General features: G+C 34.6%; 2 protein-coding genes and 1 pseudogene across 2 annotated transcripts; all 3 read right to left on the bottom strand.

Annotated features, from left to right (window-relative positions):
* Positions 1–81: 81 nt before the first annotated feature.
* LOC133871802 (uncharacterized) lies at positions 82–2428 on the bottom strand. Its single transcript, XM_062309222.1, has 2 exons — positions 1909–2428; positions 82–333 (listed from the first exon to the last, which is right to left on the bottom strand). Exons 1-2 carry the CDS (start codon positions 2333–2335, stop codon positions 272–274), a joined length of 489 nt encoding a protein of 162 aa, XP_062165206.1. The 5' UTR covers positions 2336–2428; the 3' UTR covers positions 82–271.
* A 2321-nt stretch (positions 2429–4749) lies between these two features.
* LOC133871492 (receptor-like protein 34) lies at positions 4750–5943 on the bottom strand (annotated as a pseudogene).
* Positions 5944–8199: 2256 nt separating this feature from the next.
* On the bottom strand, positions 8200–15059 carry LOC133871293 (leucine-rich repeat receptor protein kinase HPCA1-like). Its single transcript, XM_062308703.1, has 20 exons — positions 14904–15059; positions 14626–14733; positions 14082–14202; positions 13914–13985; positions 13639–13713; positions 13473–13544; positions 13128–13289; positions 12946–13020; positions 12701–12772; positions 12212–12283; positions 12045–12113; positions 11786–11860; positions 11584–11655; positions 11286–11423; positions 10690–11174; positions 10440–10586; positions 10210–10346; positions 9826–10045; positions 8933–9168; positions 8200–8839 (listed from the first exon to the last, which is right to left on the bottom strand). Exons 2-20 carry the CDS (start codon positions 14705–14707, stop codon positions 8363–8365), a joined length of 2859 nt encoding a protein of 952 aa, XP_062164687.1. The 5' UTR covers positions 14708–14733; positions 14904–15059; the 3' UTR covers positions 8200–8362.
* Positions 15060–15308: the final 249 nt, after the last annotated feature.

Below are 15308 nucleotides of genomic sequence, written 5' to 3'. Positions count from 1 at the left end.
TACCAAACAAACTTATTTTTGCTTTACACAACTTTCTATATACTAAAAATACTTTTTAATCTACTTAACGCAATTTCAAACTGCCCTTAATCTTGTCACGTGCATTACAAGCATTTAGAAAGATCCTTAAAACAATAACCAGAAGAAAATTAAAAGAAAATATTTCCAAAGTACTGCAAAAGGTTTTCTTAACACAAAGAAAATACATGGAATGGCAAATCTCTAGTCTGAAGTCTCTCTAAAATAACAATCCTGATTGTATGCTTCCTAATTAGTCATGAACGATGGAGTGAATTAGTATGGAGGCCTCGTCGGACGTGGGAGCCGCATCATCTGCCCATGAAGATAACATTAATTACAATATATTAATGTCAATATTTGCCAAATTCATTCAATTCCGCTCATCATTATAATATTATCGTTTATTTCAAAAGCTCAAGTTTATTAGAAATAATGTACTTAATTATTTAATTTATATATATTCTAGCACTTCTTTAATAAATAAAGAAATTTCTCTAATTCATCTTTTTTTATTAACTTAAACTTTTGTAACTAGTGATTTAATATTGTAAGAGAACATAGATCTTGAATTTGAACACGAGCTCCACAATCTTATTTTAATTAAATATTCTATAATTCAGAAGTGGAACTAGGTAAGGCTTTGGGGGACTAATGTCTCTAACAAAAAAATAATAATAAAAAAAAAAAAAAAAAATTACCCCAAAATTTTATGCTTTTTTCAGAATTTCAGTTATATCCCCTGCATTTCAATGTTAAGTCTGCCTCTGCCCTATATGTTGGATCTAAATTATTAAGTGTGAAAGTTTGAACCCACGTGTTAACAAAATGTTAAGTATTAATTAAATAATGGGATAATTGCACCGGAGGTCCCCGTGGTATACCATAATTATTTTTCACTCCCTATGGTTTAAAAAGTTCATTGGAGGTCCTCGTGATATGCAATAATTACAAATCGATCCCTGGCGTCAAATTCTGTTAAAATTTTTAACAGATTCCGTCAAATGCCACGTCAGCGCCACGTGTCGCCAATAAGATGGCGACACGTGTCTATCGTAATAAAAAATATAAATTTATTAAAAAATAAATAAAAATACTTATTTTTTTATAAAAAAAATTCAAAAAAAAAAAACAAAAAAAAAAAAGAAGCTGAAGGGGTGGCCCAGCCACCCCTTTGGGGGTGGCCTGGCCGCGCGCCACCCCCAGTGGCTGCAGGGGGTGGCGCGCGGCCACCCCCAGTGGCCGGGGGTGGCGCGCGGCCACCCCCAAGGCCCAGGGGGTGGCCTTCGGGCCACCCCTAGATCTACTAAGGGTGGCCCGATGGCCACCCCTGGCCACCCCTTTTGGGGGTGGCCAGGCCACCCCTTTCCCATTTTTGTTTTTTTCTTTTTTTTTTTTGTTTTTTGTTTTTTTTTAAAAAAAAATAAGTATTTTTTATTTATTTTTTAATAAATTTATATTATTTTATTAAAATTAGACATGTCAGCGCCACGTGTCACCAATAAGATGACGACACGTGGCGCTGACGTGGCATTTGACGGAATCTGTTAAAAATTTTAACAGAATTTGACGCCAGGGATCGATTTGTAATTATTGCATATCACGAGGACCTCCAGTGAACTTTTTAAACCATAGGGAGTGAAAAATAATTATGGTATACCACAGGGACCTCCGGTGCAATTATCCCTTAAATAATTTCTTATCTTAATAATTATTTAGGTCAGAGAATCAACCCAAGATAAAAAGCCACTTCCAAAGCCTACAAACTGCCGTTATCCCCCTTATCAAGTTTCATAAATTTGACAGATACATGATAAAGATTGTAAATGGCCCTTAATTAATTTGGTTGATTTTTACCAAAAGAATAAAATATTGCCTAAAAGGATTTACCTTGAAGTGGTGAAGGCAAGTGGGAGACAAGGTTTTGAATGATGCCTCCTCCTCCTCCTCCTCTACCACCACCACCACCACCACCCTCCTCTTCTGTCTTCCGGCCACCATTTCCATCACCACCAGCATTTTCCTCTGCTTCAGAGCCTCCAGTGGAGACCAAGTTGGAGATGAGATGGCTTATAAGCCCACCTCCCTTATCTTCATCTTTACCCTCACTGACAACGACGCTTCCCTTGTTTTCATGATCACCTTCTTTTTCTACTTTTTCTTCTTCACCATCCACTCCAGACAACAAGTTACAGAGAAGATGGCTTATGAATCCACCACTTGGCCTTTCTTCATCATCATCTTTCTTATCATTTTCTTCTTCACGATCACCTCCTCCTGGACTGAGATTCATGGGATCCATCAAACAATCTTCCATATCTCCCCCTTTTTCTGATCTTTTTCTCTTTTGGGTTTCTTGATTTGATATATATATCGGTTTTGGCCAAAGCAGAGGAGACGATGCATAGGGAAGCTGTGATCTCCTTACACGTATTTTATACCTGCTGTCTCGTCAAAGTCCTTTCGCCTATTAAAAAGGCGACGCGTGGCACCTTCTTGAATATTTTTTTTTTTAAGTATTTTTTATTTATTTATTTTGTAAGTACCTTCTTGAATATTACCACGGAAGAGGATCCTTACAGAGTCGGTGGGGAATGTCCTGTACGCATGATTTGGTATGCAAAAATAAAATAAAAAATAAAAAATAGAATGATTTGGTTCACATTTAGCAATATGATTAACAAGAATCCATATAATTAAAATATATATATATATATATATATATCAAATTTATTTGTCCAGGTAAATTTTGAACTATCTAACCAATGGAGCAAGTGAATTTCAAAAAGGCAATTTTTTTTTTTTTTTTTTTTTTTTTTCCTTTTAGTGGGTGGATGAGGATAGGGGCGGCTATCGCAATATTCGAACCAAGTCAAACCGAGCTTAGGACGGCTAGATTCGGATCGAATATATAGAATAGGGGAGTTCGAGCAAAGTTTTGAAGGGTTGTTCGAATTCGACTTGTTAAGAGTCTAGCCGAGCCTTCAATCGAACTCGATTGAAGTTTTATAATAATTTTTATTACAAAAAAAAATATTAAAATTCAGTAGAATTTTAACTTTGATCTATATTTCACATTCTAAATGGAATGTTTGTAGTATTACATAATTATGTACTATGTTAATATTTATATACTATAATTATAGAATCTTATATTTATAAAACTTATTTTTATACATATATATTAATAAATATGAATACTATATACATATACAGACGAGCTGGTTAACGATTCGAGCCGAACAAGTTGAGTCAAACTTATACAAGTCGAGTTCATAAACTTTGTCCGAACCGAACCGAATTTATATAAGTATATCTCATTTAATATACGAACAAATTATTTTGTTCACAAATAATTCATTTATTTTTTTTAATCAAAATCGAATTGAGTTTAAACAAACGTCGAACCGAGTCGAAGAGAAATCGAGCTCGTCTAATACTTTAGGGCAGCTCAATAAATATTTGGCTTTTTTATATTTAAATATTAATATAATAAAATCTTATATTAAATATTAGCACTGAGCAGGTCGGTGCTGATACCTTTTGGTGTAATTAAATGCTACTTTCAGGCGTACTCTTTTAACTTTATCCTTAAAAAACTAAACAACAAATAAAAAAATCTACCTAAATTAACCCTTTAGGAGTAAGTGCTAGAACACAATATTACTTTGAATTTTGGTTGACTCTGGTTGGCGGAGAAACTGACGAGTAACGGTTAAAAATAAATAAATAAATAAAATTTTTAATTCTTTTAAAGCTCAACAGAATAGTGATTATTCTATAGGCTAATTAATAAGTATTTTACAAAGAAGAAACAAGAAAATCACCCCAAACAGAGAGAAAAGCTCTGAATTCTAATAATTAATCAATAACAATGAACTGTCGAAAAACGCCCACAAGCCGGGCTTAAATAGCTGAAAATTAGGTTTAGGAGAATTTTTGCCAAAAATAGCAAAATCCCGAAAACCCTAATAAAACGAAATACGTAATAAAATAATTATTCTGTCGAAAATCTGGCCCAAATCGGGTTCAGAATCACCTCCTAAACAATAAACGAAAAGTTACCATAAATGGCAAAAAATATTTAAAATTAGGGTTTTGACAAGGAAAACAGCGGATTTTGGGGGCTCGAAACGAGGCGCACCGAGTGAAGTTGGTGGCCACGACGTGCGCGCCGAAGAGAGCTTTTCGAATTGGGGTCATATGCGCGAAACGGATACTCGTAGCCAAAGTTATGGCCAAATTACTGCAGCGCACTCGGAAATTGTCCCAATTAGGCCAAATTACGATTTCTTGCCAATTTTGCGCTGATCCACCTGCTCCAGGTATTTCAGCGCCATTATTGTGCAATCTGACAACTCAGCGTCATTAGACTCGGATCCTCCTGCATCATCAAGTGATTTTCAAAATTATTATTAAATTAAAATATAATCATGATTCATTCTAAATTTTAATTATAATTTTAAAAGTTACATCAATTAAAATGATAAAAAAATAATAAAACGATAATTCCAAGCATTACTCCTTTAACATAGGGCATCTCATATAATAGTTATTTATTTTTCTTTCCCATAATTACGAACCGTATGGGATCCGGCTTCAATGTAGTTTAAAACTACAGCACATCTGCCGTAAAAAATGAAGGGCTCAAATTTTTTTTTTTCAAAAAAATAAAAAAAATAGGTCACAAAACGTCCGTTTGAGTTTTATGACGTCTGTTCTTACACTCTGTCAGCGATTTTGCTCAACGCCCTGACAGAAATAGAAAATGGCCGGACATCGGTAGAAGCAGTTATCGACCAGCCCAATGTTTACAAAACCCGTTTCAAGACCAATTAGACGATCTGGAATGGGTCCAAACAAGTAGTTGCCGCCGAGCAAGAGCCTCACAAACGGTGAGATTCCGGGTTCGAGTACGGCCGCTTTTAAGGCATACATTGTGGGTACGTAGCATACCGGTGAGCTTATTGTTCTCGAAGGACAAAGCAAAGAGCTCGCTTTGTGTGGCCATAGAGGCTGGGAATTTTATCGACGAGAAGTGGTTGAAGGAGAGCACGAGTTGCTGAAGAGATGGGAGCGCGTCGAAGAGAAATGCTGGGACGGAGCCACTGAGGCGGTTGTGACTCAGATCAAGCACTTGAAGATAACCCAAGTTTCTGAAGCTGTTGCCTATCATTTTTCCTTCCAAGCTGTGTTTACTGTTGTTTCTCATGGAAATTTGAACCAAGAAAGATGGAAAACTCGCTGGGATATTGCCGGAGATGGCATTGTCGCTAGCGTCCAAGAAGTAAAGGTTTTTCAAAGAACCCAACTCGGGAATTTTATAATTAACTAATCAGTTAATCACGTTTCATTCTATCTTCTGTGTTTGGTTTTTGAGAACGATTACTTGATTTCTATCTTGGATTCTTGAACAAATCTTTTTCTTGGATAACGAAGTTGAGTGAGGTTGAGTCGATGAAGCTGAGTATAAGGGAGGTTCCAAGAAGTTGTTGGAGAGGTCAAGGTTCCAAGAAGTGGAAGTGAGGGAATCGGTGTAACCTGCTTGGTCAAGACTGATCTTGGTGACTCGGCTAGTCCCTGAGACCACGAGGTCGCACCTGAACCCGCAAACGAACGTTTTCTTGCTTCTACCGGTGTCCGGCCATTTTCATTTTCTGTCAGGATGGTGAGCAAAAATCGCTGACGAAGTGTAAGAATTTTGCTCCTGTAATTCTTTGAACCATGTGATGTGACTATAACGGACGTTTTGTGGCTTTTTTTTTTTTTTTTTTTTTTTTTTTTTCTAAGAAAATAGACTTGGGTCCTTCATTTTTTACAGCAGATGTGCTGTAGTTTTAATCTACGGCACTGAAATCGGATCCAAGTGTATGATGCTATTAAATAGGAAAAAGTATATATAATCCTCTTAAATTATTACCTCATTGTCAATGTTTTTCCTCCTAACTATTAATTGTGTCAATGTCACCTCCTAAACTACGATAAAATATTAATGTCCACCTAATGACAAAAATATTCTTCATAAAATTATTAAAATTTAAAAGAGATAACTAAAAAATTATTAAAAAAAAAATCTAAAATAACCAAAAAATTATACAAAAAATAAAAACTATTTTTTCTTTTTATTCCTTTTTTTTTTTTTTTTAATTTTCAGTTATTTTTGTGTTCGGTTTTTTTTTTCGTTCTTTTTATTTTTAATTTTTTTTTTAGTTTTTATTTTTTATCTTTTAGTTTTATTTTTTTAGAATTTATAAAGATATTTTTGTCTTACTAAAAAAATTTTAAGGTCATTTTTGTTTTATGAAAAAAAATTTAAGGTCATTTTTGTCTTATAAAAAAATTTTAAGGTCATTTTTGTCTTATTAAAAAAAATTTAAGGTCATTTTTGGTTTTCTCTGTTGTCTTAGGAGAGCTATTGACATTTTTTTTATAGTTTACAAAGAAACATTAAGACAATTAATAATTTAAGAGAAACATTAATAATTAAATGATAATTTTAAAAAATTATGTGTACTTTTTCGGTTTAAATATGAGCATCAATTATGAAAAGAACTTTATCTGAGGCATTTTTGTTCAATTTTACTTTTTTTTCTTTGTTATAATTGTTGCTCCCATCATTATTTTTTTTTCCTAATATTTAATACGTTATGATTGGATAGGTAACAACTAACAATCATGTCGACAATAAGAATGAAGGTGAGTCCGAGGACAATGGATAAGAGCTTTTTGAGTGATACTTTTTGAGTGATGACTGTTGCTTGGCTATTTGAACATATCCATGGGCAAAATTTTTAAAAGGGAAAAGGAGAAATATTCTCATCAAATTATCACTAAATTATTAATTTGTTTCCTTAAATTATCAATTATGTTAATATCTTCTAAACTATTAAAAAATGCCAATGTTCCTATTAAGATTAACAAAAAGATAAAAATAACTCTAATTTTTTTAATAAGACAAAAATATTCTTTTAAATTCGAAAAAAAAACTAAAACTAAAGAATAAAAATTAAAAAAAAAATCAAATCGAAAAAAAATATCCGAAAATTATAAATACAAATTTTTTAATTTATTTTTTGTGTTTTTCTTTATAACTTTTTGTTATTTTAGATTTTTTTATTGTTTTATTGTTTTTTTGTTTTTTTAAAAAAAATTAATAATTTTATGAAGTGTATTTTTGTCATTAGAGGGACATTGACATGTCTTGGTAGTTTAGAGGGGACATTGACACAATTGGTAATTTTTTTGGGAGGATATTGACAATGAGGTAGTAGTTTGAGAGGGTTATATATACTTTTTTTTTTTTTTTTCCCCTTTTTAAAAATATATAATTTTTTTTTTTAAAAAAAAAAAAAAAAAATCTTAAATCTGTATATTTTTGAGTTTGACTCCCCAAAATTAATTTTTTACCTTTAAAAATTTCAATTTTTAGTTTTGTCCCCCTCATATTAAATCTTGGTTCCACCCCTCGACATATGACCGATGTAATGGAGTACTCTTATGGATACTTGGAGATGAAGGTATTGAGCAAATGTTTGGATGCTTGAACATTTTTTTCTTCTTCTAGAAAATCAAGTTGTTGTAGATAATTGCTCGTTGTCTTAACATTTTTGCATGGTTATATTTTCAGATCATTATTCAGCTTATATTGATACATAATATGAAGGTAGTTCAGCAGTTTTACTTGTGTGTTTAATAGTGGTTTGCTAAATGAATGAATGATTGGATTTTAGATGTATAGAGCAACTTTAAATGTAGACAAAAATATTTTTAATAAAATACAAATATTGTTGCCTTTTCCCTACTTATATTTGTCGACCTTTATATAACGTTGTAAATGTCTAATACTATTTACCAGCGTTTTGTAAACGCCGAAAAATAATAAATATTCGACGTTTATAAAATAATGATGAATTATTGGCGCTTACAAAACACCCACAATTTATCAGGGTTTACGAAACACCTACTATTTTAACGTTTTTTAATTATCCACCGGTGCCTGACTTTAGTGTCGACAAAGGATTTTACCGGTGCTTGTAAGCACTAGTAATTTATAAAACTATATTATGTCGATAATTATAAAAATATTCTTGCTTTAGGACTTTATCTTCAGGAAACAAAGTTAGGTTCCTGTTGTCAAAATGGAAACTGTCCCCAACCATCTCTAGGTATCCATGTTAAGGATTGCAAGAAAATGTATAATAAGATAGATGAAAATGTATAAGGATTACAAGTTCCAATGGTATATTTGTGAGCAACAGGGACAAAAATATATTTTTGTGAACTAACAAATTGCAGGTCATATACAAAGAAACAAATTTTTGCTACCTAAATTGTGAAATGATATTCACTTAGGCTCTATCAATCTTGAAGGAGGGAATGACCCACTATAGTTAAAGCCATCATCGCTGTAAGGGTGGTGGGAATGGCCCTTACCAGCTTCCTCATAAGTTTCCGAAGTGTATGCGGATTCAGCAATGGGGTTCAACCCAGAAAGCTGCATAATGTTCTCAATTTCTTTTACCACTTCACCCATTGTAGGCCTTTTGGCTCCTGTTTCTTCAACACACCTCATTGCCAGGTCCACAAACTTTTCTAAGCCTTTCAGCTTTGTTCCCAAACCAATGGCTGGGTCAAGAATTTCATGAAGATCATATAATTCTTTTGTCTTATCCATTGCATCCCTTACCTCTTTCACAATATACTTCCCTCGCTCTATTGGCCTTCTTCCAGTTATTAGCTCCAACAGCAGCACTCCAAAGCTATAGACATCACTCTTCTCTGTTAGCTGTTGGGTCATGTAATATTCAGGATCCATGTATCCCTAAAACAATGAAGAAAATTCATAGTCCACATTAGATTTTCATGCAATCCACTGGGCTAGAGATTTGGAAAATGTGTTTCCTGTTATACTCACCACTGTTCCTTTAACCTGAGTGGTGACATGATTCCTTTCACTGTCAAGCTTAGGCTTGGAGAGTCCGAAATCGGCAACTTTTGCGTTTAAACTTTCATCCAGTAGGATGTTATTTGATTTGATGTCCCTATGTATAATGGGAGGATTCGCGTGTTCATGCAGATAGACCAGGCCCCTGGCTGCACCAAGGGCTACTCTAAGTCTACTCATCCAATCCAACTTGATTCCTGACTTCCCTGCATAGAAGATATGCATGTTATCAAATAAAAGACGAAAATGATTGTTTTCTTACTTAAAAACCTTTTGCAGAAAAGTTAATAGGTACGTCATCTGTTAGTTTCAAGAAAGATGTCTCCAAGTGGGCTTTTAACACACGATGTACACTTGAAACCTGAGCCTAGGACTGGAAGGAAGGCAGGGCATGTCGCAAAGAAGGTGTTGGAGACTGAGAGCCTGTTTGGAATTGTGTTGGGAAATAGAGTTTTTATACCCAAAAAGATCTTTTAAGGGTTTTATATCAAAAGTCTATTAGGATTTTGTAGAACGGTCCATTTCCCTCTCAAGAGACGAGTCTAGATAGTTGAGATGAGGTTAGAGAAGCATCTAAGAATATTCATATTGATAGTGAATTCATATGTCTGATTGGTGGTCCAGTAGTGAAATTATATAAACCTTATATATGTTCATGTTCTACTACGATTTTCTTCATTGCTTGATTTCCAAGATAAAAAAAAGCTATTATGTCTCCTAACTAGTGCCTGAAGGGTGAATAACAGTAAAAGCAATTAAACTGAAGAATTCAATGTGATATGCTAATAAGTTTTGCGATGTAAGTTTCAACCTTTGCCAGAATTTAAATTGAGAGGATAATGTGAAGAACTGCATGAAAGTACCTGAAAGACTATCCATCACAGTACCATTTGGAATATACTCATATACCAACATTTGTTCAGCTTGCTCAAAACAGAAACCCTCAAGGGTGACAAGATTCTTGTGATGGACCCTTGATAGAAGTTCAATCTCAGTTTTGAATTCATTCCCCCCCTGCATAGAATCTTTTTGAGCTCGTTTGATGGCAATCCGTTGCCCAGTGGAAAGAGTCCCCTGATAGACCTGTACATATGTTCACAGATAGGTATTTGGCAACTACTTAAAATAGTCAAGAATATTGTGAAAAGATTGTAAGTATGTTTTAATTAGAAAATTTTCTTTGAAAACTATATCCTTTTTTAAGGAATCAAGTTGCAGAAAAGCAAAAATATTCGTTCAAAACCAACCTTCCCATAACCCCCAGATCCAACACCATTCGCGTCTGAAAAATTGTTGGTGTATTTCTTAAGTTCTTCAAAAGAGAACCGCCTGGCTCCTTTTAGTTGGGGAGCGCTACCATTTCCCATATTCAGATCCCAATTTGCTGCATTAGTGTGACATGATAGCAATAATAAGTCCGTAGAAATTCCACATGATTAACTACAAGGTGCTAATTCTAAAATTATGCCTATCTTACCAAAGGGATTATTCTGTTCAATAGCCATTCGTGCTCTTTTCTTTTGGTGGAAAGCATATACTCCTGCAAGGACTAGTAATAACAGAAGGAGAGAACCACCAACTACTGCTCCAATTATAATGCCACTGCTTATCCTTTTATTTGATCCTGTAGGTACCTCAATGACGTGAGAGAGAGAGAGAGAGAATACATCATGATAAGATTGAACAAGCATCACAATGCAATAAGCAAACATCAAACTCAGAATTACCTGCATAGAAATCATATGTATCAGCAATAAGAAAATAGGGTCCAAACAGAAGTGGTGGGCGGAAACTCAAGTTGTTAAGCACATATCCAATCATAGTAATTCCCGTTTTATTGAAACGGTCTTCACTTGATGGGAAAACTTCCAGGCTCAATCCAAGGTAACCAAATGAGTCTATGGTGGGATTACTCAGAGAAACTGAATCCACAGGAAGTTCATAGGACTTCAAAGTTTGCATGAGGTACTCCTCTACAGTTACATAGTAAGTTGAGTTTCCCAGGTCGAAGGCGGAAAGAGCTCTGAAGAAGAGAGTGCCCTTGTATGGATAGGCACATTTGCAGTTGGGGCTGGCAACCTCACCCGAACTGCAGGAAACTTGCAAACAGTTGTTGTTTCGTGACATCGAATTTGTGGAACTTGATTGGGAAGAATTGCAGTAACTCTGTGTCTTTTGATCTGTCTTCTCACAAGTTGGGTTACCCTCAAGTCTGTAAAATGTTGCGGGTAAATTAACTTCCGACAAGTAATCAAAAAGCTTACAGTTCTTCAACAGTCTAACAAAGAAGAAATGACCAAGATAATTGAAGTTTTGGGCTTACAATATTGTGATGTTGTTTCCTCCAGTTATTGGTACAAAATCAGTGATAGAATTGTTCTGCAAATCGATGCTTTGCAATAGGTTGCTATACGTGGTACTAATATTCAGGGTGCCATTGAGATGGTTGTTGCTCAATTCCCTGTTCCACATATCAGACAATCACCTCATAAACACAACTGTCATTTTATGAAGATATTTATGCACTGAAATTTTACATGTTTGTTCTATTTGGATACAATCAAGTCTCAACAACAATGAAATTTAATGGTGGTAATACTTGAGATCAAGCTGATACCTACACTGTCTGTAAATCGGGAAGGCTGAATAGGTTAGCAGGAATTGGTCCTTCAAGTTGTGCGTTTTCCATCATTCTGCCATACAAGGTCATGATGTTTATGAATACTAAGCACTTTCAACCTCCTTTTGGCTTGACCAAATTCTTAATTGCATTCACACACACACAAAAACATAGAGTATGGAGGAGGGGTGAGTGAAACATACAATGTTGTCAAAGATTGTAAGGAAGAAATCCAAGGAGGAACATCAGAAATATCAAAACTGTTAATGCTCATATCCCTGCAGATTACGTTTCAGTCAACGAACGAAATTAATAACAAAAATAGTAAACATAGATATCATAACAGATTTGTGTCTGTGACTACTGGTATCTTCTCTGAACTACAAAAAAGAAATAACCTTTTAACTGACAATCTTCTCTAATTCAGTCAGACCATGCCTACTTATAACTATTACTACTTACACATAGTTGAGGCGGTTCATGCCAGTAAGGTTGGGCATAGGGCCAGTAAGGCTGTTGTTGGACAAGGCCCTGCAAACAGATGACAATAAGCCTCTCTTAAATTAGTGAAAAAACTTCTCAGCTACAAGTTTAAAGCTTTAATTGGTATGTTTATCTTGTCTGCTTACAGCTCATGAAGATTTGCAATATTACTGATATTTGGAGGCACGGTCCCACTTAGCGAATTTCTATCCAAGCGTCTGCATCCAAAACATGACAATCAGTGGAAAAAACTTGACAGAAGTTCACAGCTACCAATAGTCTTTGTTGGAATATATTCAAAATATATTACGATATTTACCTTATTGATTTGTATTTCCTAGTATAGGTCGATTTATATTTCCTTGTATAAATTGATTTAGGATCACTTGTATAGGTCGACATATTCAACTATAAATAGGGACCTATATAAACAATTAAGTTAATGAGTACAATCTAGCCCTATAGGCTATTCAGAGTGGTAAACGTAGGTGTCTAACACCGAACCGCCTATAATTATTTGTTTATATCTTCTCTCTCTTTGCTTCCTCTATTATTCCGCTTATTCCCCTATTTTAGATTTCTACTCAAATCTCAATAGTCTTAACTATGCGTATGTAAGTGAAACAGATACTCACACCACCTCCAAGGTCTGCACAAGTCCAAGGGTGGATGGGATGATACCAGAAAAATTATTATTATCAAGAAGCCTGCCAAGAAAAATAAAAACTATTAGCGGATAGAAAATTAATGTCTATAACTGACAGAGTTTGTATAACTATTTGGATATTGAAACGAAAACTCCCATTCCTCAATTTCCATATTGAAGCCACTTAAGCTATAATTACAAATTCTTGAAAATAGACAGTTTAATAAAGCTTACACATGTAGGAGACGCATATTTGAGCTGAAAAGTTGGGGTGGAATTGTGCCTGACAGCTGGTTCTTTCCAAGATGACTGTTTAGATAATGAAGGAAGCTTAGATGGTTATTAATTAGAGAAAACAAAAATGGTAGTGCAAAAAAGAATTTATCAGCTTGAAATCATGATGAGACTTAACATACAAGTGCCTCGTTTGAAGTAGCATATCAAGGCCAGGTATAGTCCCGCTAGAGACTGGGATGGATCCACTAAGCTGGTTGTCAGTAAGGTCCAAATAATAGAGATTGGACAGATTACCAATTGAGTTTGGAATTGGTCCAGAGAATCTATTAGAAGTCAGAGCTCTGCAATTAACAGCAATGAATAAAATCACAATTAAAAAGTTGGAAAGTAAGAATGAAAAAGAAAAGGGACTAAACAAAACATTAGACAGCCTCATCCAAAGCATCAGTATCCATAGGAAACGAAATGTGTAATTTGCCATTGCAGTAAAACAATAAAAGAAGTACAATGTGAAAGAGCCTTACAGATAGAGTAGCTGCTGCAGAGATCCGATTCCGTTTGGAATAGGACCGGAGAATCCACAACCAGTCAGGCATCTGGAGTGCATATAAGAATCCAACAGGTTAACTACAAGGATTTTAAACACACCAATCAGTTAATAAACTCTAATAGCAATCAATATTTCCTCACAAGGATGATAGGTTCTTCAAATTCACAATTTCTTGTGGTAGTGGTCCTGTCATGAGCTTGTTGGAAGATAGATCCCTATACGAAGAAGCTGGTTATTAGGAATGAATTGCAAAAGACTAGACTAATCGAAAAAGCTACTACCAAATACTGATTCTAATGATGTAAGTCTTGAATTTGATTAATTTAAACAAGCAAAAGAAACCATTTCCTTAGTCACTACTTTATGATGATAAGCCCTAAAATGGTTAATTTCTACGTGCAATTACAAGACTTACAGAGTCTGTAACTCAGATAACGACCCGATATCTCCTGATAGCTGTCCCGTCAAATTCATGTTCGTCAACACTCTGGAATTGAGACCAGTCAGATTAATAAAAATTGGACAGAATGAGCAACCCTCCAAAATCATCAAAAAGGTGAAAACGGGGGGACAATGAACTTACATCGAGGTCACACGTGAATTGGTGCACTCAATTCCTACCCAACCGCTGCCACAAGGATCAGAGCCCACCCAATTGGATGGTGTGTTCTTCCAGCTACTCTGGAGAGCATTTAGAGCAGCAGCTGCATCAAAAATTAAAGTGCAATGTTGATAATTCAGTCACCAAAAATCGATGATATTCAATCGGAGAGAACGATTCAACTAGCTTTAGCCCCCACCCTGCATGAAATGATAGCACCAAAATAACAAAAGAAAGCAACTTACACATGCATACCAAAGAATCCTACATACAGTAAATAGCAGATATGTAAAGGCAATGATCACTAACCCATTTTCGGGATATGAATTACAATCATTCAAGGCCTTAAGGCAATGAGTTCCTATTCTGGATGGAAGCTATTAACAACATGTAAATGTTTTGTTGTTTGTATAAGGAGATGTATAAGATTCAAGGAAAGAAAGCAAAAGAACAGATAATAAACTCTATCAAGTATCAACAGAAATTAAATAACCAAACAAAAATTAGCAAATTAATCCGAACTTACCATCATTATTGTTTGTCTGAGCTGCTATAATCAGACATTTAATGAATACAAGTAGCAGGAGCACCAAACTCCTTCGACCCATCGCTCAAAGAACAACAAGATTCAAACCTATAATTCTTGTAAAACTAATGTTGGGTAAGAAAAACAAAGGCTTAATTCAATAACATTCAATCATTCAAAAAATCTTGTTCATCTAAATATCAACAGAGGACATGAATGGATCGTATCTGTTCACATAAATTAAAATACAATGACTGGTCACCATGATTATATACTACCCAAATCTTTTACACCAGCCCTGCCAGAATGTTTACTTGATCAAGTCAATAGTGTGATCTTCAAGAACTCATGTTTAAAAATTGAATTTTGTCAATGGGTGTAGAAGGATCTGCATAAGATGAAAACATCAACGGTTATCTTGTCTGAACTCTTCCGCTGTACAAAAGAATAAGGCATATGTTGGTTGAAAGTTACCATATTATTATAAGATAATTTAGCTAAATTTGACTGTATGCTTAGATTGTTTCTCTTCTCTCAATCCTTTTCATAGAAACGTTTAAAAGAAGGCAAGTGATAGTTTATTCACCATTTTGGTCAAAACAAATTTAAGATGCTTACTTTTTATTATATATATATATATATAAGATAAAACCTTGTCCAGCCATTAACCTTCCCCGGTATTG

Source organism: Alnus glutinosa, chromosome 6 (genome assembly GCF_958979055.1).
Source record: "Alnus glutinosa chromosome 6, dhAlnGlut1.1, whole genome shotgun sequence".
In the NCBI taxonomy this organism is placed as follows: Eukaryota; Viridiplantae; Streptophyta; class Magnoliopsida; order Fagales; family Betulaceae; genus Alnus; species Alnus glutinosa.
The sequence above is the reverse complement of the archived record's forward strand: the minus strand, read 5'-3'. Positions and strand labels throughout refer to the sequence as shown.

What these genes read in the sequence shown, in the direction of transcription:
- LOC133871802 (XM_062309222.1), bottom strand. Translation starts at nt 2,335, where the DNA reads ATGGAAGATTGTTTGATGGATCCCATGAATCTCAGTCCAGGAGGAGGT. An exon ending in CTTGCCTTCACCACTTCAAG is followed by an intron (nt 334 to 1,908) that starts GTAAATCCTTTT and finishes CTTCATGGGCAG; the next exon opens with ATGATGCGGCTCCCACGTCC.
- LOC133871293 (XM_062308703.1), bottom strand. Translation starts at nt 14,707, where the DNA reads ATGGGTCGAAGGAGTTTGGTGCTCCTGCTACTTGTATTCATTAAATGT. An exon ending in TTGAAGAACCTATCATCCTT is followed by an intron (nt 13,545 to 13,638) that starts GTGAGGAAATAT and finishes TATGCACTCCAG; the next exon opens with ATGCCTGACTGGTTGTGGAT. An exon ending in CTACTTCAAACGAGGCACTT is followed by an intron (nt 13,021 to 13,127) that starts GTATGTTAAGTC and finishes TTATCTAAACAG; the next exon opens with TCATCTTGGAAAGAACCAGC.